This window comes from Meles meles, chromosome 5, assembly GCF_922984935.1.
Source record: "Meles meles chromosome 5, mMelMel3.1 paternal haplotype, whole genome shotgun sequence".
NCBI lineage: Eukaryota > Metazoa > Chordata > Mammalia > Carnivora > Mustelidae > Meles > Meles meles.
The window spans coordinates 124,108,902-124,130,474 of NC_060070.1; the positions used below are offsets into that span (position 1 = coordinate 124,108,902).

Consider the following 21,573-nt stretch of genomic DNA (forward strand, 5'->3'; position numbering starts at 1 on the left):
AGAGAAAGAAGGGGAAGCAGGCTCCCTGCTGACAGGGAGCCCAATGCAGGGCTTGATCCCAGAACCCTGAGATCGTGACTTGAGCTGAAGGCAGAGGGTTAACCTACAGCCACCCAGGCGCCCCAACATTTTATTTTTTTAACTTTTTATTAAAGTGTAACGGGTATAGAAAAATGCATAAATCAGTTTTCCCAAGTTCCTCGACAGTTTTCAATAGTGTCTGGAGGGTGTTAGCACCGTGGGCAGCACCATCAGGAAAAAAACCCCAGAGAGGCCATGAACCTCTTGAAAACTGGGCTAAAGCTGGGGCTCGCGCCTGCGTGGTGGAAGCCCGCCACTCCGGGAGGAAGTGGGAAGGCAGGAAGACCCGCCCTTTTCCCGGTTTCAGCGCCCCTGCGGCTCTCCAATACCCGCTCTCCCAGGGCCGCGAGTCGGCAGTGCGCTCCTGTCAGTACTCAGAGCTCCCCGGCTCTTTCCGCTGCGCGTGCGCGATTCCGTGCCGCCCCACGCGCGGGCTCGCATCACGGTTGCCCCCAGGCTCCAGCCCCGCGGTTCCCGGCCTTCGCCTTCCCGATCCGGCGGGCAGCCGGCAGCTTGAGCACCATGGTAGGTACCGTGACGTCACAAGGGGGCGCCCTGGGGGAGCGCGGGCGGGCCGAAGGGTTGGGGAGCGGGAAGGGGGTCGAGGCTTTGACCCTCGGAGCCGGAGTTGGGCCCTGGCGTTTGCTCTCTTATTCTTAGTTCCTGCTCCTTGCATTCTGTAGGGGGGGCACAGCTGGGAGCTCATGGGATTTTTTTTCCCCTTATGCGGGAACAGAACAAAAGAAACGCGGGGGAGAATTGGGGACAGGAGGCGAGGGGAAAGCTAGACCTTGAGGAGTATTTCTGTGACGGAGGCCAGGCTTTGGGAGGGTGAGAATGGGATGCTTTCTACAATTGTGCCCACTGGGCGTTGGGGGGTGGACAGGAGCCCAGGAGAGGAGAGGTGGTGGATTGAGAGCCCGACCCGGAGAGCGAGAGGGGTGCAGGGCAGAGCATCTCTCTGGAGCTTTAAGTCAGGGGCTCAGTGAAGTGTATTTGGGCTCCAGCCGGAGTATTTTGTTCCGGGGGCCCACAGAGTATTTTTTCCTGTGAACTTTTGAGAACTGCCAGAGATGTGGCCAGTATCCCAATATCAGTACTGGAAATACTACCAGAGGGAGGAGCACTCCTTCCTACCCTGTGTGTAACTTCCCAGGTGATGGTTTTCCCTCTTTCGCCCAATAGCTCTTCTATTCCTTTTTCAAGTCCCTGGTGGGCAAGGATGTGGTCGTGGAACTCAAGAATGACCTGAGGTAGGCACCTGTTCCCGCAAGTCCGTAGGGGGTGGGTATATGCGGGGCTCTGGAACCTCTTTGACAAGTATTATTTGAGGGCTGGACAAAGTGGGAAAGATACAAAAGAAATAAATGACCTGTGCCGTTTGCTTAAAGTACTGGAGAGCCGTCAGAGGGCAGAGGCATCGATAAATTTATGTTTTTATGAAATGAACATAGTTTTGTTTTTTTCTGATTAAATTGTTTACTCAATTATGGAAATGTAGGAATCGGTTCCACAAATAAAGGTGTATTACAGGCGCGTTTGTAATTTTATTTGCAGTAGTCAAAAATTGGAAACAAATAGCCATCTACAGGGAATGCGTAAATTAAGTTGTGGTACTTCATAATATACATTTGCACTCTTTTAAATTAAAAACGATTGGTCAGAGAAGGACAAATGCCATATGATCTCACTCATGTGGAATTTAAGAAAACAGATGAACATGGTTTAAAAGAGAGAGGCAAACCAGAAAACTTTTTTTTTTTCCTTAAGATTTTATTTATTTATTTGACACAGAGAGAGAGGGAGAGAGCACAAGCAGGGGGAGTGGCAGAGGGAGAAGCAGGCTTCCCTGCTGAGTGGGGCTCCATCCCAGGACTCTGGGATCATGACCTCAGCCAAAGGCAGACACTTAAACAACTGAGCCACCCAGGTGCCCCCAGAAAACAGACTCTTAACTATGGAGAACAAACAGGATTGCTGGAGGGGAGGTGAGTGGGGGCCCGGATTTGGTGGGTATTGAGGCCGGCATTTGCTGTGATGAACCTTGGGTGCTCTATGTAAGTGAACTTGAGTCACTAAATTCTACACCTGAAGCTAACATTACACTGTATGTTAACTAACTGGAATTTTAATAGAAATTTGAAAAAGCAAATAAAAATGGGGTCATATTCTTTATGCAACTGTGAAACTTGCTTTTCGTTTAGCAGTATGTTGTGGATATTTTCCATGTCAATAGAGTTGATCTTTAACATTCTTAATGTCTATATGGCATTTTTTTTTTAAAGATTTTTTATTTTATTATTTATTTGACAGACAGGCAGAGAGAGAGAGGAAGGGAAGCAGGCTTGCTACCGAGCAGAGAGCCTGATGCGGGGCTCGATCCCAAGACCCTGGGATCATGACCTGAGCCAAAGGCAGAGGCTTTAATCCACTGAGCCACCCAGGCGCCCCTATATGGCATTTTTATTAGCTGGTGGGAGCTAATTTAATCGAGAGTTTGCTGTTGGACATTTAGGCTGTTTCTTGCTTTTACAAATGATGCTGCCCCGGACATCGTTATGTGTGCAACTTTGTACACAAGTCTTTCTTTAGAAAAAAATCCTTTAAAAAAATTTCCTTTAAATTAAGTATATATTTATTGTTACTTATTACCTGATGCTCTTTTAGAAAAATTTATTTATTTAATTTTTTCAATTTTTAATTTAAATTCCAGTTAACATAAAGAGTATTATTTTCAGGTGTAGAATTTAGTGTTATCACTTATATTCAACAGCCAGTGCTTATCACAAGTGCCCTCCTTAATACCTAACTTTTTTAAAAAGATTTTATTTTTAAGTAATCTCTGCACTCAAGGTGGGACTCAAACTCACAACCCCAAGGTCAAGAGTCACATGCTTAAACAGACTGAGCCAGCCAGGGTTCCCACCTTTAGAAACTTTGAATCAGGGGCGCCTGGGTGGCTCAGTGGGTTAAAGCCTCTGCCTTCAGCTCGGGTCATGGTCTCGGGGTCCTGGGATCGAGCCCCGCATCAGGCTCTCTGCTCAAGTGGGGAGCCTGCTTCCTCCTCTCTCTCTCTGCCTGCCTTTCTGCCTACTTGTGATCTCTGTCTGTCAAATAAATAAATAAATAAATAATCTTAAAAAAAAAAAAAAAAGAAAGAAACTTTGAATCAGTGTATTCCCACCCGCCCCCAACAATATCTTCCATGTTTCTTTTCTTTTTCTCTTTTTTTAAAGATTTTATTTATTTATTTAACAGAGATCACAAGTAGGCAGAGAGGCAGGCAGAGAGAGAGGGAGAGGCAGGCTCCCCGCCCAGCACAAAGCCCGATGCGGGGCTCGATCCCAGGACCCCGGGATCAGGACCTGAGCCCAAGGCAGAGGCTTTAACCCACCGAGCCACCCAGGCGCCTCTCCATGTTTCTTTTTGAGATAATTTCTCAGTGTGGGAAACATTGACACAGTATTGATGGCATATAGATTGGGGCTATATAGAGAGACAAGTATGGAAGTCAGAATCAGCTAGGCAATTCTATGAGAGGATTTGTTTTTTGTTTCCTCTTTTCTCCTTTCTGGGTCTTCCATATGGCAAGAATGACTTACATTATAGCCCCATGTCCTAAAACAGGGACTTACAAGATTTGAAGATAGTCCATTGGTATGGGAGAAGAGTTCTTTTCTCTCATGCTTGTTTTCAGACCATTGTGCCAGATATTAAGAGACTGAATGAAATGACACCACCTATGCAGTTTCGGAAGTGACTTCACTGCTGCAGAAGGTACTAGGGTGTTGTCAAAGTCTTTCCAGCAGTCAGGGATGTGGGGAAACCATCACAAAGAAGTATGTTTCTCAGGTAGTGGATTTTAAAGACTTAAAATTTAACAGAAGTTGGGGCCCAACAGAGAACTGCTAGCTTTATTTTGGCAAGATAAAGACTTTTTACAAAAAGATTTATTTTAGAGAGGGAGAGAGAGTCTTTTTTAAGAGGGGAGAGAGGCAGCAGGAGGAAGAGGGAGAAAAGCAGGTTTCATGCTCTGTGCGAGCCCCTTATGGGGCTCCATCTCAACCCTGAGATCATGACCTGAGCCAAAATCAAGAAATTAAGAGTCCTGGGGCACCTGGGTTGCTCAGTGGGGTAGCCCTCTGCCTTTGGCTCTGGTCATGATCTCAGGGTTCCGGGATTGAGCCCCACATCGGGCTCTCTGCTCAGCGGGGAGCCTGCTTCCCCCCTCTCTCTGTCTGACTCTCTACCTACTTATGAGTCTCTCTCTCTGTGTCAAATAAATAAATAAAATCTTTAAAAAAAAAAAAAGGAAAGAAATTAAGAGTCCAATACTTAATCAGCTGAGCAACCCAGGTGCCCCAGGGAGAAAGAGCCTTAAGCAGACTGAGCATGGAGTCTGATGCGGGGTTCGATCTTATGACCCTGAGATCATGACCTGAAGACCTGAACGTGGCCAAAACCAAGAGTCCCAGTGCTTTTTTTTCCCCTTTACAATTCTTTTTTCAAGATTTTATTTATTTATTTGAGAGAGAGAGACAGAGCATGAACAGGGCGGGGAGGGGGAGGAGGCGGAGGGGAAGAAGCCAACTCCCCACTGAACAGGGAGCCTGACGTGGGGCTCGATCCCAGGACCCGCAGATCATGACCCGAGCTGAAGACAGACTCTTAACCAACTGAACCACCCAGGTGCCCCCAAGAGTCCGACACTTAAGCAACTGTACATTACAGTCATTTCATTAAAGCTTTTAAAATTTTTTTAAAGATTTTATTTATTTATTTGACAGAGATCACAAGCAGGCAGAGAGGCAGGCAGAGAGAGAGATAGGAGTAAGCAGACTCCCCACTGAGTAGAGAGCCCGATTTGGGGCTCGATCCCAGGACACCGGGATCATGACCTGAGCTGAAGGCAGAGGCTTTAACCCACTGAGCCACCCAGGCACCCCAAGTTTTTTAATTTTTATGATTTTATTTGTGAGAGAGCACAAGAAGGGGGAGCAGCAGGTAGAGGGAGAAGTAGGCTCCCTGCCGAGCAAGGAGACCAATGTAGGGACTTGATCCCAGGACTCTGGGATCATGACCTGAGCCGAAGGTAGACACTTAACTGACTGAGCCACCCAGGCAGCCCAAAAGTTTTTTTAATAACAAAAAAATAGCAAAGGCAATTAAAGAATTATTCTTAGGGAGGAAAATACTGACAACCTTTAGCATACTACATACACACCCAACAAACGCTGTCCTAACCTGTGTTTCTTTGTCTCAGACTTAAGAAACCTTTGAGCACACGTCAGTGTTTGAGAACCACTGTTCTAAGGAACATAGAATCTGGTGATGACATGCAGGGTAGTTAGGCTAAAGGTGGCCAGGATGGAGGCTAGCCTAGACTGAGGTGTAATAAGACCTTGATTTGTAGAAGTCAAACTAGAAAGAGAATTTTAGAGATGTTAGGAAAATGTCACCAAATGATGGGGCATGGGTCATGGAGGTTGGTGAAGTACAACTCAGAATTTGAGGCTGTGAGACTGTTGAGGCCACTCACAGAAAATAAAGAAGTTGGGAGAGAGGTAGCATGACTTGGAGCCTCGGTGATCTGATAGCATTCCTCATTCACATTTCAGAGGGCCCAGGGATTGAGAAAAGGAGGGGACACCTTGTACCTGCATCACCAAGAACAATGTTAAGCTACTTTGTCTACTTTACCTATGGGGTTCCAACAGATATTTGAGAATAACTGCTGGTTTGGGGGTATCAGACAGATGTGGCCTCAAGTCCCTGTTTCTTCTACACTTGTGCACATTACACAATCTCTGAGCCCCTGTTTGGTAAGAGCTACCTTGTGAGGTATCCGTAAAGATTGCAAGTACTATGTGGAACACGGGCCCAGTTTGTAACAGTTGTTTAATACTAGCTGCTAAGAGTGCCTTGGTTTTAGGAGATGTGAGGTCTAAAATAACACACTGCAATAAAAGCGTTGTCTTTCTTGATCCTGGGCTTAGGAATGCCCCCTTTTTGGTTCTTTTTCTGTCTTCCTCAAACCTTGACTTTCCCCAGGCATGTTCTTATCCATGGTCTGAAGTTGTCTCTTGGTTGATTTTGGTGTAAACTGATTGGGTTCTTTCGTCTTCTCCCCCAACAGCATCTGTGGAACCCTCCATTCTGTGGACCAGGTGAGATATGTAGGAGCCTAGAATGGGGTCTTGGGGAAGGAGAAGGGAGAGTTTCAGGGCTGGGTGCTTGCATCTTGTCTCTAGAGCTAATGATGGTGTTTGTCTTCTTTTCTTAGTATCTCAACATCAAACTAACTGACATCAGTGTTACAGACCCTGAGAAGTACCCTCACATGGTGAGTTGGTGATGGTGAAGAGGAAACAAAAGCAGGAAGTTCCTGGGTGGATAGCTGACATTCTTTTTTTTGAAGATTTTATCTTATTTGTTTATTTGAGAGAGAGAGTGCGTGAGCTAGGGTGGGGGGCACGGGGGACAGGCAGATGGGACATCACCCAGTGAAGCACCCTGAGATCACTACCTGAGCCAAAATCAAGAGTCAGATGCCGAACCGACTAAGCCACCCAGGTGCCCGAGATAGCGGACACTTTTAAGGGTGTTTTCTTATCTGTCTGGGTCTAGTTATCAGTGAAGAACTGCTTCATCCGGGGCTCAGTGGTCCGCTATGTGCAGTTGCCGGCAGATGAGGTGGACACACAGTTGCTACAGGACGCAGCAAGGAAGGAGGCCCTGCAGCAGAAACAGTGACGGTTCCTCCCTGTCCCTCTTCTGTCGGTGACCTTTCACCTCAAGTTGCAGCCCAGGACCCCTCTCCCATATTTGAAGGCTTTTTTGTCTTTTTTTTTTTTTTTCTTTTTTGAATATTGGAGACTTTTTTTTTCTCCTTCAAGGGATGAGTGGATGAGAATAATAATAGTGGGGAGCAGCTCTCCTCTGTTGAGGAGGGGAGGATAAGTAGGCTGGGGAACTGCAGACCTGCCTTGTCCTCAGCACCTGCCTTTCTCACTCCTTCCCTGGATATGGTGGGAGAATCTCCTAGATCTCTCCAGGACAGCATGTGATTCATTTTGGGATGGAAGGAATCTGTCCCGCATCGGGAATAAACTTATGATGCACATTTGAGTTCTGGTTCTGTGTGTTTGGGGAAGGAGCCTGGAGGGTGGGAAAGGGATGTTGAAGTCATCCAAGCCCTGCTGCTCTATTATCCCAGCCAAGAATCCAGCCCAACTTCCCAGCATTATCTGCCATTCTTCTCCCTGGTGTAAACTATGTAATACCTCACCTGGGCTTCAGCATGTTTCTACCTGTATGGCTTGCCCTATCTGTAAGCCTATCTGTATGGCTTGCCTACGGTGGTCTTCTGCTTGTACTGTACCCACAAGGAGTACCTGTTGTCTTTCCATGTCTGTCCTGTGAACCTGACAGTTATGAGACACCAAGATGCACCCGATGCTGCTGAACTGCCTCCTTAACCCAGCCAAACCACTTCACACTTTAGGAATATAACGGATTAATACGAGTGACATAACTTTTTATCGTGGACAGTTAGGACTGGGAATGAATAAAACCGGTTCATTCAGCAAATAGGAGTTTCCACACCGGAGTTCTCAGGGGGCCTTCCGGGCCACCCGGCGTCATGCCTGCTTCTGCGGGAGGGACCAGGCTCGGGAGCAGGCGGGGCGCCCCCTGGGTCCTGGGGCGGCAGCGCCCTGCCCACGGGTTCCCGGGCTGCCCGCTGGGCGCCGCCCTCCCGCTGGCCCGGCGGAGGACCCGCGCGGGGTGCCCGCGGTGGCGCCTGACGGGAGCGCGGTCCCGGGAGCGTCCTCCGCTCCTGCGGCCGCGCCCCGTGTCGTCCCTCGTGAGCGCGGCGAGCAGAGAGCGGCAAGCGGCGAGTGGCGCGGCCCCGGCGGGGTGTCGGGCAGGGCAGCCCCCGCCCGCGCAGGCGGAGCACGGCCGCCCGCGCCAGGACCCGCGGGCCCGGAAACGCTCGTTGTCACAAAGGGGGGAACACGTGGGCGCCCGCAGCCTGACTGCGGTCGCCGGGAGCTGGGGTCGCCCGGAGAACCGCCCACCGTCCCCGCCCGCCCGACTCCTCGGCCCCGGCCGCCAGGCCGGTCCACCTTCGGCCGGCGTCCGGCGGCGAGGTGGCCGTCCGGCTCGGTGTGATCACCTCCCGCCAGTACGTACCTGCGGCCCGAGCCCGCGTCCTACTGGACGCGGAGGGACTGGCTTCCCCGAGCTCGCGCGGTCATGTGGAGTCTCCCGCTGGCACTGCCACTCGGATAGCCGGGCCCTTGGCTCTTAAGGCCGGGTCAGACCTCCAGCCCTGGGGGTCCCAGACGCCTGCGGTACAGGAGTCCCCAAGGGGTCCCCTCTGTTCTCCCAATAGGACACCTCTGGGTCCTTCAGTCAACCCCTGTCTCTCTTGCTTCTTAGGTTTTCTTCCACCTCGTTCGGACCCCCAGCGTGACCATGTCCATCCTGTATGTCTCCCCTCATCCCGACGCCTTCCCCAGCCTCCGTGCCCTTATAGCTGCGCGTTATGGGGAGGCTGGGGAAGGGCCGGGCTGGGGAGGAGCCCACCCCCGAATCTGCCTCCAGCCACCCCCGACGAGCAGGACTCCCTTTCCCCCACCCCGCCTGCCGGCCCTGGAGCAGGGGCCCGGTGGACTCTGGGTGTGGGGGGCCACCGCTGTGGCCCAGCTGTTGTGGCCGGCAGGCCTGGGGGGCCCTGGCGGTAGCCGGGCCGCTGTCTTGGTCCAACAGTGGGTCAGTTACGCTGACACCGAGTTAGTACCAGCTGCCTGTGGAGCAACGCTGCCGGCCTTGGGCCTCCGAAACTCTACCCAGGACCCTCAGGTGAGTGGGAAGAAGGGAAGAAGGAGACGGGGTTAGTTAGAAGAAAGATTAGAATGGGTAATGAGACAAAGACTGTGTCAGACGTGGAGAAACACTGATCAAATCCCAGGTTGATGCCTGGTATGATAACCTTGGGCAGGTTTCTTAAACTCTAAGCCTGGGCCTTCCTATGTTTGAGAATGGATGTTTTCATTTTGAACTTGTTAAGACGGTAAGAGGTGTGCAGAGCGGTCTGGGGCCAGGCGTTTTAAAGTCTGGGAGTAGAAGTGTGAGGAGTCTTAAGCCGATGAGAAACAGGAAAAGACTGGAGAGTGGAGAGGCCAGTGGGAGGAGAGGTGGTGGGAGAGGTGGCTGTGCTTGTGGAGATGGAGGGGAAGGAAAGGAAAGGAGAGAGAACTAGACCAAATTGAGGCTGTGAGTCCTTCTGAAGCAGACCACTGCCTTGCAGAGTTGTTGTTGTTTCCCCCCCCCCCAAGATTTTATTTATTTGTCAGAGAGAGAGAGAGAGAGAGAGCACACAAGCAGGCAGAGGCTGAGAGAGAAGCAGGCTCCCTGCCAAGCAGGGAGCCTAATGTGGGACTCGATCCCAGGACTCTGGGATCATGACCTGATCCAAAGGCAGCAGCTTAACCAACTGAGCCACCCAAGCATCCCCTCCTTGCAGAGTTTTGAGCACATGTTGGATCCTTAGTATTTCTTGAATGAATGAATGGGATGATTGTGTGATTCAGAACCTGGCTTGCTCCCTCATATCCTGCTTACTCTGTCTACCATAGAGGTCTCCTCTCTGAATTGCCTTGTCCCCCTCAGGCTGATTTATTTTCTTCATAACACTTACGGAGAAAAATAGGGTAATGCATTCTGTATTCACACCTTTACCGTCTCCCCCACTGGAGTGTAAACTGCACCAGTCAGGGTCTGTGCTTGTCTCTACACTCTAGAGAAGTGCCAGGTCTGTAGTAGGTGCTTGATAAATACTTCTTGAAGCGATTACTGTGTTGCCTCCTGCAGTCTTTAACTTCTGATGTTTAATATATTTCACCTGGCACATAGTAAGTGTCCAGCAGGAATTTGTTGAACTAATGGGAATTTTTCTGTTATGACCATTTGGCCTCAGAGGTCGTGATTTGTGGGAGCAGAAGGGGGCCACATGGATTGGGTGGGGGTGGGAATTGAGGTGGGCCAAACCTTGTCTCATACCCCTTCCCATTCCTGCTAGGCTGCCCTTGGGGCCCTGGGCAGGGCCCTGAGCCCCCTGGAAGAGTGGCTCCGGCTGCACACCTATCTGGCCGGGGAGGCTCCCACGCTGGCTGACCTGGCAGCTGTCACAGCCTTGTTGCTGCCTTTCCGTTATGTAAGTTACTGGGTCCTGGAGAAGAACCAGGGCAGCCCCCCTTTGACCTTGCTATAGGGTGACTAAGGGTATTTCGTTCCTGTTCACCCTCCCAGGTCCTGGACCCCTCTGCCCGCCGGATCTGGGGTAATGTGACTCGCTGGTTCATCACATGTGTCCAGCAGCCAGAATTCCGGGCAGTGCTGGGAGAGGTGGTTCTATACTCGGGGGCCAGACCCCTCTCTCAACAGCCAGGTGAGAAAGACTTCCTCTGGGCCTTCTCCGTAGCATGCTTTCCTTTCTTTCTTTTAGGACTGGCAGAATCACTCAGGAAGGGGCCTGAGCTGAGGGAGGACAGGGTGGGAGAGCATGGGGAGCCCTGGGGCAGCTGGAATGGCCCATCTGAAGTATCGTGATGTGGTTGACAGAAAGGATCCCCAACGGGTTAAGTTGGCATTTCTGTGCCTCTCTCTAGGCCCTGAGGTCCCTGCACCCCCAAAAACCGCTAGTCAGCTCAAGAAAGAGGCAAAGAAACGGGAGAAGCTGGAGAAATTCCAACAGAAGCAGAAGACCCAACAGCAGCAACCACCCCCAGCAGAGGTGAGAAGCTAAGGGTAGAACTGGAGGGTTGTCGCCATGGTGGGTGGATGATCTCCCTGCCTCTATCGTTTCCCTCCTAAGCAGAAGAAGCCAAAACCAGAGAAGAGGGGAAAACGGGATCCTGGGGTCATTACCTATGACCTCCCAACCCCAGCTGGGGAAAAGAAAGGTACGAGAAGGGGGAAGGGACCCCCACCTCCTTTCCAGCCTCCTCAGCTGCTGCCTTTCCTTGGTGTTACCCCTTCCTGTTCTGCCCTTGCTGCAACCATTTGGCTTTGGAGGATTTGCACAGCCCCCCAAATCTCCCAGTGTCTGTGCTATGATGTGAGCAACAGAGGCCCGGCGCCTCTGCTGGCCCACTGTCCCAGCTGCTCCCGGCCTCAGGGAACAACCTGAGAGAACTGACCCTCCCCATCTCTCCCCCAGATGTCAGTGGCACCATGCCCGACTCCTACAGCCCTCAGTACGTGGAAGCTGCCTGGTACCCATGGTGGGAGCAGCAGGGCTTCTTCAAGCCCGAGTATGGAGTGAGTGGGCTCTGCTGCCCAGGCCTGGAGGACATGTGGGAGGACGACAACAGGGCCCGGGACCCACTGCCTGGGAGGGGGCTGGGAGAGGTGGTGTGAGGCCTTAGCGTGTGCCCATCCTTCCTCCCCTATCAGCGTTCCAGCGTGTCTGCACCAAATCCCCGGGGAATCTTCATGATGTGCATCCCACCCCCCAATGTGACAGGCTCCCTGCATCTGGGCCACGCACTCACCAATGCCATCCAGGACTCCCTGACCCGATGGTAAGCTCCTTTGCTGTCCTTGGACCCTATCCCTCTGCCTTCTGTCTCCTCACTTTTCTCCTCCCTTCTCTTAACCTGACAGGCCCCCTGTCCTCTCTTCTTCCATATGGGCCCTCAGCTGTGCCCCCTGGTGGTGCTCTGCTTCTCTCATCAGTCCCATTATCTGATCATCGGCATACACCCCTAGTTAGGCAATCAGTTCCCCTCGCTTGCAGACTCTCTCAGTCTCCTTTCTCTTGCTACTAATGCTATGTTATTCTGAGTTAAACAAGAAATACATAAATATATTTTTGTAAGAAATGTAAAGCTTCAAGTCTCTTTGACTACATCCCTGTAGACCTACTCCCGTGCAAAATTTAGCCGTTATTAACACTTCGATGTGTATCATTCCAGATCTTTCTTACCTATTTACTTACAAATACATGTATCCATAGAAATTTGTAATTTTGTTTTTGGGTGGGCTTTTCTCATTTCTGTTCTTTAACATAAAGGAGTCAACACTAACTTTTTCCTTGTACTTAGCCATTTATTTTGGAGCTCTTTTCTTGTTCTTGTACACAGACTGACTTCATTCTCATTCATTGTTCCATAGCATTCGATACCGTGGCTATCCCATAATGGAGTCACTTTCTTTCTTTTTTTTTTTTTTCTTAAGATTTTATTTATTTATTTGACAGACAGAGATCACGACTAGGCAGAGAGGCAGGCAGAGAGGAAGGGAAGCAGGCTCCCCGCTGAGCAGAGAGCCCGATGTGGGGCTCGATCCCAGGACCCTGGGATCATGACCTGAGCTGAAGGCAGAGGTGATGTGAGCCACCCACACGCCACCTTGGAGTCACTTTCTTATTTATGGTTGTTTGCTAATTTTTCGCTGTTGAACACCTGGCTGGAAGGCACATTCCTGTATATGCTTCCTCCAGTGAGAATGGAAGGATTTCTCTGGTGTTCTATCAGGAACTGAAACTGCTCAGTTGGAGGGGCATGCTTCTCTTCAGTTGCCTCCGAAATGATCTTGGTGACTTACACCTCTGTGAATTGCCTGGGAGGGTGTTCATTTCCCCATGCCCTTTCCGACCCCGGACATTTTCGGTGTTTGTTTGCCAGTCTGATGGGCAAAAACATGCTACCTCTGTCGTTCCTGATTCCCGAGGCCTAGTCGAGTCTTCTGTGTTGCTCAGCCAGTCAGCTTTCCTTGTATACGAATCGTCTGTACCTACCTTTCATCTGTTTTTCTATTGATTATGCTGTTTTTCTTTAATTGGTTTGTTGGAAGATTCTTTAATATTCTAGATATTGATGATTTGGTTTGTTACGTTTATTATAAGTGTTTTCTCCTGTTCTAGCACTTGCTCCTCTCCCTGACACATTAACAGTGTTAGCAAGTACGTAATCTAATATCCCACATGACAGGTTCCTTTAAAAAGTATTTTTTATTTACTTTAGAGAGAGAGCATGAGCTGGGAAAAGGGCAGAGGGAGAGAGGCAAGCAGGCTCTCCACTGAGTGCAGAGCCTGATGCGGGGCTCAGTGTCAGAACCCTAATGTCATGAGCTGAGCTGAAATCAAGAGTTGGATGCTTAACCCACTGAGCCACCCAGGCACCCCTAAAAATGTATTTTAAGATAACTTTTTATCTTTGGAAGCCAGAGTTTGTTTATTTTAAGTTTTGAGAAGTTTTTCTACAGTCCTACTTACTAAATTAACTTGGTTGAAAAATATTTACTGGACGTCACTGTGCCAGCTCCACTCTGGGCACTGGGGATACAACCTCGGATTTAGAATTTTGCAAGGAATTGAAAGCTGGAAAAGCAGTTATGTTAAATACATACATAACACACAAAGAGTTATGTTAAATACGTACATACCACACAATGATCAAGTTTTCTGATCAAGATCAGAAAAGAATGAACACTTAGACACCTCTTAAGATAGCAGCCTTTTATTTATTTATTTACTTATGGACAAGGAGGAGGGAGGGGTGGAGAGAGGGGAACAAGTGACCCCCGCTGAGTAGGGAGCCCAATGCAGGGCTTGATCCCAGGACCCTGAGATCATGATCTGAGCCAAAGGCCGACGCTTAACCAGATGAGCCACCCCAGTGCTCCGATTTCTCAGTGTTATTTGACTTTGTGTCTTACTAAAGATGGCCTCTCCTACCTCAAAGTTATAAACACTTTCATCTGTGTTCTTCTTTTTTTTTTTAATGCTTTTCTAATAGTGTTGAGTTCACGAATCAGACTAAAATTTATCTTTGTGATTGTTGGGAAGTAGGGAACTAATCAGCTAGTTGTCCCAAACAGATTTATTCAGTTGACTGTCCTTTCCCTACTGATAGGAAATGCTGCTTTCAGCGAATACTAAATTTGCTCAGATTTGTTTCCAGACACTGTTTTGTTCCCTTAATCTGTAACTCCATTCCTACGTAGTAACTTAGTGTTTGAATAATCGTAACCCTCTCCTGTGTTTGGTTTCACGTTGGGCGCAAGCCTCCTCTTTGTTCTTTTGTCAGATTGCCTTAGCTGTCCTTGCACGTCTCTCCCTGACTAATTTTAGAATTGGGAGGATCCCTCCCACCTCCCCTTTCTTTCCTGAGTCCATCAGCTCCCTGCCCAGGAGCCTGTTCTTCCTTCGGTGCCGGGTCCACCGGCCCACTCACCTCGGGTCCTCTTGGCTCTTCCCACAGGCACCGCATGCGTGGGGAGACCACGCTGTGGAACCCTGGCTGTGACCACGCAGGCATTGCCACCCAGGTGGTGGTGGAGAAGAAACTCTGGCGTGAGCAGGGGCTGAGCCGGCACCAGCTAGGCCGAGAGGCCTTCCTACAGGAGGTCTGGAAGTGGAAAGAGGAGTGAGTGCAGCTCCCTGTCTCCTGTCCAGATAAGACCTCTGTGGCCTCTGGCCCTGGCTGCAGGGCCAGGCCCTCACAGAGGCTGAGGGTCAGTTGGCTCTGGGGCCCAGGTCACTTTCAGAGGGACGAGTGATTCCCATCCCCTCCTGTCCGCCACCTCATTTCTCCCTCCAGCCCAGGCCTGAGTGCCTCTGGGCCTGTCTATCCACTTCCAGGAAAGGTGACCGGATTTACCACCAGCTGAAGAAGCTTGGCAGCTCCTTGGACTGGAATCGAGCCTGTTTTACCATGGACCCTGTGAGTAGGTTGGGTCTCAGGCCTGGGGCAGGGGTGGGTAGCTCCCCAGAGCAAGTAACCCGCGGAAGAGACCACACATGCTATGGCCCTCCCCTAGGAGGGGAGCCCACCATCCATAGGAGACCACTAAGGGCTCAGCTGCAAATAGCACCTCTCGACCCTTCTCCTGGCCCTTTGTTACCTGGGAGCTCAGATTCCCCCTGGTGGTACAGGATAGGGCCTCAGTCTCCTGTGGAGCCTGAATTCCCGGGATTCTCTTCAGCAGCACCTGTCCCTAGCTGAGTGGTTTCCTTGCCATCTCCAGAGTCCTCGGGCTCATTGCCTGCCTTCATGTCCCCATAGCCCTCTCCTCTTCAAAAAAAGTACTTCTCCCCTCCAGCCCTCAAAGGGGTCTGCGTGCTGGACAGTGGGACTCCAAACAGCACAGGTATCACCAGATCCTGCAGCCTTGGCAAGTCTGCCTGGGTGCCTGGGCCCATCTCTGCCTCTCCCTGCTCCCTAGAAACTCTCCACAGCTGTGACGGAGGCCTTTGTCCGGCTCCATGAGGAAGGAGTCATCTACCGCAGTACCCGCCTCGTCAACTGGTCCTGCACCCTCAACTCCGCCATCTCCGACATTGAGGTGCCCCCCCACCCCAGCCCAGGATCTCTCCCATCTCCACCTCCAGCCCCTGCTCCTAGGCCACTTCTCTTAATACCCATGTCACAGGTGGATAAGAAGGAGCTGACAGGTCGTACTCTGCTCTCTGTGCCTGGCTACAAGGAGAAGGTGGAGTTTGGGGTCCTTGTCTCCTTTGCCTACAAGGTCCAAGGCTCAGGTAGGAGCTGGAGACACCAGGGTCCTGGGCTGGGTGGAGAAGGGGCCAGAGCTGAGACCGCAAGGCTGCGTGTCACTCCAGACAGTGACGAGGAGGTGGTGGTGGCGACAACACGGATCGAAACAATGCTGGGAGACGTCGCCGTAGCTGTGCACCCCAAAGATCCTAGATACCAGGTGCGGTGGGGTGCTGTCCACAGCTGGGGAGGAGTGCTGACTGGAGGGGCTCCCACCCTGTGAGCGGGTGTGGGATGGGCCCTTAGCCCCTTGGCTGAGGAGAAAATAGGCTTAGAAACTCATCTGCAGCTCCTTTCTGGCCCTGAAGATGGAATTTGGGTGTGGGGACAGTCAGGGCCCTGGGTGGGAAGGAGTTGGGTCTGGGCCCTCTTGAATTTTTGATGTCACCCCCTGTCCCCAGCACCTGAAGGGGAGGAGTGTGATCCACCCATTCTTGTCTCGGAGCCTCCCCATTGTCTTCGACGATTTTGTGGACATGGAGTTTGGCACAGGTGAGCAACAGGCTGTCCTCCGGAGAGAGAAGGAGGCCATGAGGCTCGCTTTGGTCATTCATGTTTCCAGCAAAAGAAACAAGCTTTTCCTGAACCAGCAGGACTTGGGCTGGGTTTCAGGGCACTGTACTAGATACATGGGGGACAAGGGAGGTCTGGGAGCGACATCTTCCAGCAAGAGGGGGGTTGTGTGTGGAATGAGACTCCACTGAGTCCCTCGTGCCTGGGCACGCCCGTGTGCACCCCAGGTGCGGTGAAGATCACCCCTGCACACGACCAGAACGACTACGAGGTCGGGCAGCGACACGGGTTGGAGGCTGTGAGCATCATGGACTCCCGAGGGGCCCTCGTCAACGTGCCCCCGCCTTTCCTGGTGAGACTTGGGCAGGGGGGTGTGGTGGCCAGTGGAGAGACATGTGGGGTACCTAGGCATGGCCTTGACAGGGCCCTTCTCCCACCCAGGGCCTGCCCAGGTTTGAGGCCAGGAAGGCGGTGCTGGCGGCACTGAAGGAGCGGGGACTGTTCCGGGGTGTCGAGGACAACCCCATGTTGGTGCCGCTCTGCAAGTGAGGAGGGGGCTGGGGCGGGGTGGGAGGAGGGGCAGGGCTCCTCAGGGCACTCACAGCTGTGCCCCACCCGTGCATTCCCACAGCCGCTCCAAGGATGTGGTGGAGCCTCTGCTGCGGCCGCAGTGGTACGTGCGGTGTGGGGAGATGGCCCAGGCTGCCAGTGCCGCTGTGACGCGGGGTGACCTCCACATCCTGCCTGAGGCCCATCAGCGGACGTGGCACACCTGGATGGACAACATCCGGTGCGTCAGCCCCTCCGTGTGGGGACGGGTGCTGGGTGAGGGGCCGGGCGGGCAGGGGACACAGGCAGGGGCACCTTCCTCCCCTGCCTGATCCACCCCTTTCCCCCCTATCCTCCCGGCAGGGACTGGTGCATCTCCCGGCAGCTGTGGTGGGGCCACCGCATCCCGGCCTACTTCGTCACAGTCAGTGACCCAGCCGTACCCCCAGGGGAGGTGAGCCTGGGCCGGGGCTGGACGCTGGCCCATCTCTGGGGACTGAGGTGGCTGTGAGTCCTTGCTGACCGGAGGGGGCAGGCGAGCCAGAGGCCGTCCCTCAGTGCTCACTCCGCCTGTGACAGGACCCGGATGGGCGGTACTGGGTGAGCGGGCGCAGCGAGGCTGAGGCCCGGGAGAAGGCAGCCAAGGAGTTTGGAGTGTCCCCTGACAAGATCAGTCTCCAGCAAGGCAAGGCTGGGCCTGGGGGGTGGATGGCAGAGCTGGGGCTCTGATCCCCATCTCTGCCTGCTCTGAGCTCTGACCTTTGACCTCCCTCAGATGAGGATGTATTGGACACCTGGTTTTCATCTGGCCTCTTCCCATTCTCCATCTTTGGCTGGCCCAACCAGGTGTGTTCCTGAGGACCAGCTCAGGGTGGGGTGAGGTCTGGGAGGTGGGTGCTGGGCCCCCCATCATGGCCTGCTCTGCCCCCAGTCAGAAGATCTGAGCGTGTTCTACCCGGGGACGCTGCTGGAGACGGGCCATGACATCCTCTTCTTCTGGGTGGCCAGGATGGTCATGCTTGGCCTGAAGCTCACTGGCAAGCTGCCCTTCAGAGAGGTGCGGAGACTGCCGAGACCTGTCCCATGGTCCCTACCCTCACCACCCCCCCACGCCACAACTCACGCTCAGCATGCACAGGGACATGGGGACGCAGGGTACAGCCCAGCCAGGGAGGTCTTGTGGGCCCTGAAAGCCGGCCAGGCTTCCCCACAGTGATTCTGTGACCCGGCTTCCCGGAGGAGGGAGTATCTCTGATTCCTGTGAAGGTGCTGAATGGACTGGCAGGGACACTGAGGGGTCTAAGGTTCAGAATGGGGCCCGCACCGGGCAGGGCCCGGGGCAGACGCTGGGGTCCGGGTGTGGAGACACATGGTCATGGGTCTTCCCTGCCAGGTCTACCTCCACGCCATCGTGCGAGATGCCCACGGCCGAAAGATGAGCAAGTCTCTAGGCAATGTCATCGACCCCCTGGATGTCATCCATGGAGTCTCCTTGCAGGTGGGGGTGTGCTCGGGGCCAGACCAGGAAGGGCCGTGGGGCTGTGGCAACGGCCCCCTGACCACTCCCACCTCACCCTCAGGGCCTCCACGACCAGTTACTGAGCAGCAACCTGGATCCCAGCGAGGTGGAGAAGGCTAAAGAAGGGCAGGTACCAAGGGCGGGCTCGGGGGCTGGAGTGTGGGCCTGGGGAGGTGTGGCCGCCTCAAGGTGCCCCCGATTGCCTCTTCCCTCAGAAGGCAGACTTCCCGGCAGGGATTCCCGAGTGTGGCACCGACGCCCTGCGGTTTGGACTCTGTGCCTACACGTCTCAGGGTATGACCTCCAAAACCTCTTGGCCGAGCCCCTTTACCTTCCCCGAGGCCCCCCCTTCCCTTCCCCACAGCGGGCACAAGTCAGGAGGGAGAATGGTGAGGACTCAGCCTCTGCTCCCACCCAGGTCGTGACATCAACCTGGACGTGAACCGGATATTGGGGTACCGCCACTTCTGCAACAAGCTCTGGAATGCCACCAAGTTTTCGCTCCGGGGCCTTGGGAAGGGTTTCGTGCCCTCGCCAACCTCCGAGGTGAGGGCCCACTAGACGGCAAGGTGGGCAGCACCTGCACGGGCTGTACTGATGGCACTCAGGCATCAGGCGTGGCCCGTGCTGGTCAGGATCGCAGCCGCGGGGTTGGGTGGCCCCACCCCTACCCTGGAGCAGCCTTTGTGTAACTGAGGGGACAGATGGACACGGGGACGGACAGTTACAGTGAAAGCCTGGGGCATTGGGGTCCTCCTCCAAGGAGGCAGGGGGCCTGTCCGTTTTCCTCCACATAACAGGCACATGATGGTTGCCTCGGACCTGTCAGCCTCCAGGAATGCAAACCTGCCCATGGTTCCTGCTCCCCGTGGGCTTTTGCCTCTTTCCCTGAGGCATATGGTACCTACAAGCTCATACGCTCCTTCTTCCCAAGCCTGGAGGCCATGAGAGCCTGGTGGACCGCTGGATCCGCAGCCGGCTGACTGAGGCCGTGAGGCTTAGCAACCAAGGTTTCCAGGCCTACGATTTCCCAGCTGTCACCACTGCCCAGTACAGCTTCTGGCTCTATGAGCTCTGTGATGTCTACCTGGTGAGGAGGAGTGGGATGGGGCTGAAGGCGGCAGAGCCCTGGGCCTTCACTTTGCCAGTGGCCGGCCTTGAGACCTGGGCCACCCTCTCACCTTCCTGGTCCTCACAGGCACAGGGAGGGCTGGAGGCTAGACCTTTTCCATCCCTGAGCCCCATGCTTCCTGGTCCCCTAGGAGTGCCTGAAGCCCGTGCTGAATGGGGTGGACCAAGTGGTGGCCGAGTGTGCTCGCCAGACCCTCTACACCTGCCTGGATGTTGGCCTGCGGCTGCTGTCACCCTTCATGCCCTTTGTGACTGAGGAGCTATTCCAGAGGCTGCCCCGGCGGACACCACAGGCTCCCCCTAGCCTCTGTATTACCCCCTATCCGGAGCCTTCAGAGGTATGGGATACAGCCTGGAGGGGGCTCTGGTCTGCCCCCCAGCCTCCCTCACCGCCTCCTGCACCCCGCAGTGCTCCTGGAGGGACCCGGATGCAGAAGCTGCCATGGAACTGGCCCTAAGCATCACACGGGCTGTGCGCTCCCTGCGTGCGGACTACAACCTCACCCGGATCCGGCCTGACTGTGAGCCTCCGGCCTCCACACCCACCTTGGCCCCTGGTCCCCTCCGCCCACTCGGACCAGCATCCAGCCCAGCGGCCTCAGAGCCACATCTCTCCTTCTTTCCTCCCCACAGGTTTCCTGGAAGTGGCCGATGAGGCCACGGGTGCTCTGGCATCGGCAGTGTCGGGCTACGTGCAGGCGCTGGCCAGTGCGGGTGTGGTGGCCGTCCTGGCCCTAGGGGCTCCCGTGCCACAGGGCTGTGCCGTGGCCCTGGCCTCTGACCGCTGCTCCGTTCATCTGCAGCTGCAGGGGCTGGTGGACCCGGCCCGGGAGCTGGGCAAGCTGCAGGCCAGACGCGGCGAGGCACAGCGCCAGGCACAACGTCTGCGGGAGCGCCGCGCTGCCTCAGGCTACCCGAGCAAGGTGCCCCTTGATGTCCAGGAGGCAGACAGAGCCAAGGTGTGTGGGGCAGCCAGGCGCTCCTTCTCTGTTTCCCTCACCATCTGCCGCCTCCCTCATCAGACCCCAGACCTGGGCAGTCCCGGGGGAACAGGTAGCCTGGGCCCCCTTGAACAGGTGGGGTCCGTGTAGTCTGTTCTCTTCCATGAGGAACAGGCAAGGGGCAGGGGGCACCGCCCAGGGTCACACAAGCCAGGTGAGGACGGAGTGCAGACCTAGAACCAGGTATCCTGCTTCCCAGCTAGAGCCCTCATGCGTCACCCAGTGCCCGGAACGTGGCATCCCACATGCCTGGGGCTGCTCTGCGGACCGCCTACAGTCAGGAAGCCCAGCGGGCTCAGCTGGGATCTCTCCAGGGAGGAGCAGTGGGGTGAACCACATGGACACAGAAATGAGCAGAGGCTGAGTTACTGAGCTTTGGCAGCTGAGTGGGCTGTCTGTTCTCCCGGAAGCTCTACCATTGCCATTTTACAAACGAACACCCAGTGCCTGCCTAGGATCCTGTGTTCCTAACCCCGGTGTCCCACCATTCATCTGGGGGCGGGGCTGCTGGTTCTGAGGCCCCTTTGTTTTTGGGAACTGGCCACTCTGGCAGAAGACAAGCCCTGGGAGGTCAGGGATGCTGGAAGGAAAGGCAGGTGGTGCTGGGGAGACTGGGGAGGATGAGGGGGGCGCGGGCCTGCCAAGGTCACGCAGTCCCCAGAGTACTCCCTGCCTGTGGTCCTCCCCCATCTTTCCACCTCGGACCCCTCTGCCATTGTGGGCATCGCATCGTGGGTCACCTACCCTGGGCTGTGCCCTGCTGCTGGCATTTGTCTCCTCTCTCGGGCCTGGGTCCTCACCACCCACACCCCCCTCCCTTGTTCCACCCCCAGCTCCAGCAGACAGAAGCAGAGCTCAGGAAGGTGGATGAGGCCATTGCGCTATTCCAGAAGATGCTGTGATACACCCGACTCCACTCTTCATAACCTCCAGTGTCCACCATGGGGGTGGCAGCAATAAAATATTTTGCCACAAAACCCTCTGTTGTCTGTGTGTGCTGGGGCTGGGGAGAGGCACGGAGGGCCTGGGTGCCTACACACGCGGACACAGCGGGCATGAGCAGTGTGAGGGCTGCAGGCCAGAGGCACTGGTGGGCAAAAAGGTGTCCATCCGGGTCTGTCCCTGGCACTGAGCCAGGCCTGAGTCATGTTGCTCACTCCCTCCTCCCAGCTCTCCTCTGCTCACCACCTCGCTGCTGCTGAGGGAGGCCTGC

At 54.0% G+C, this 21,573-nt stretch overlaps 2 protein-coding genes across 3 annotated transcripts; both read left to right on the plus strand.

The window, feature by feature from the left end:
- The first annotated feature begins 375 nt into the window (after positions 1-375).
- On the plus strand, positions 376-7,209 carry LSM2 (LSM2 homolog, U6 small nuclear RNA and mRNA degradation associated). Its single transcript, XM_046004224.1, has 5 exons — positions 376-606; positions 1,267-1,334; positions 6,218-6,248; positions 6,365-6,424; positions 6,709-7,209. Exons 1-5 carry the CDS (start codon positions 604-606, stop codon positions 6,832-6,834), a joined length of 288 nt encoding a protein of 95 aa, XP_045860180.1. The 5' UTR covers positions 376-603; the 3' UTR covers positions 6,835-7,209.
- Positions 7,210-7,888: 679 nt separating this feature from the next.
- On the plus strand, positions 7,889-21,322 carry VARS1 (valyl-tRNA synthetase 1). 2 transcript variants are annotated; one of them, XM_046005819.1, is made up of 30 exons: positions 7,889-8,266; positions 8,524-8,946; positions 10,166-10,300; positions 10,396-10,534; positions 10,755-10,879; positions 10,961-11,048; positions 11,306-11,406; positions 11,542-11,669; positions 14,352-14,516; positions 14,732-14,813; positions 15,316-15,435; positions 15,523-15,631; positions 15,713-15,807; positions 16,049-16,139; positions 16,388-16,512; positions 16,602-16,705; positions 16,792-16,950; positions 17,073-17,163; positions 17,289-17,394; positions 17,485-17,555; positions 17,641-17,766; positions 18,103-18,207; positions 18,290-18,358; positions 18,444-18,522; positions 18,647-18,774; positions 19,163-19,318; positions 19,491-19,697; positions 19,769-19,880; positions 19,993-20,318; positions 21,194-21,322. In XM_046005819.1, exons 2-30 carry the CDS (start codon positions 8,560-8,562, stop codon positions 21,260-21,262), a joined length of 3,798 nt encoding a protein of 1,265 aa, XP_045861775.1. In that variant the 5' UTR covers positions 7,889-8,266; positions 8,524-8,559; the 3' UTR covers positions 21,263-21,322. The 2 variants fall into 2 exon arrangements, with proteins under 2 accessions (XP_045861775.1, XP_045861776.1); XM_046005820.1 differs by having other exon boundaries at positions 10,964-11,048.
- Positions 21,323-21,573: the final 251 nt, after the last annotated feature.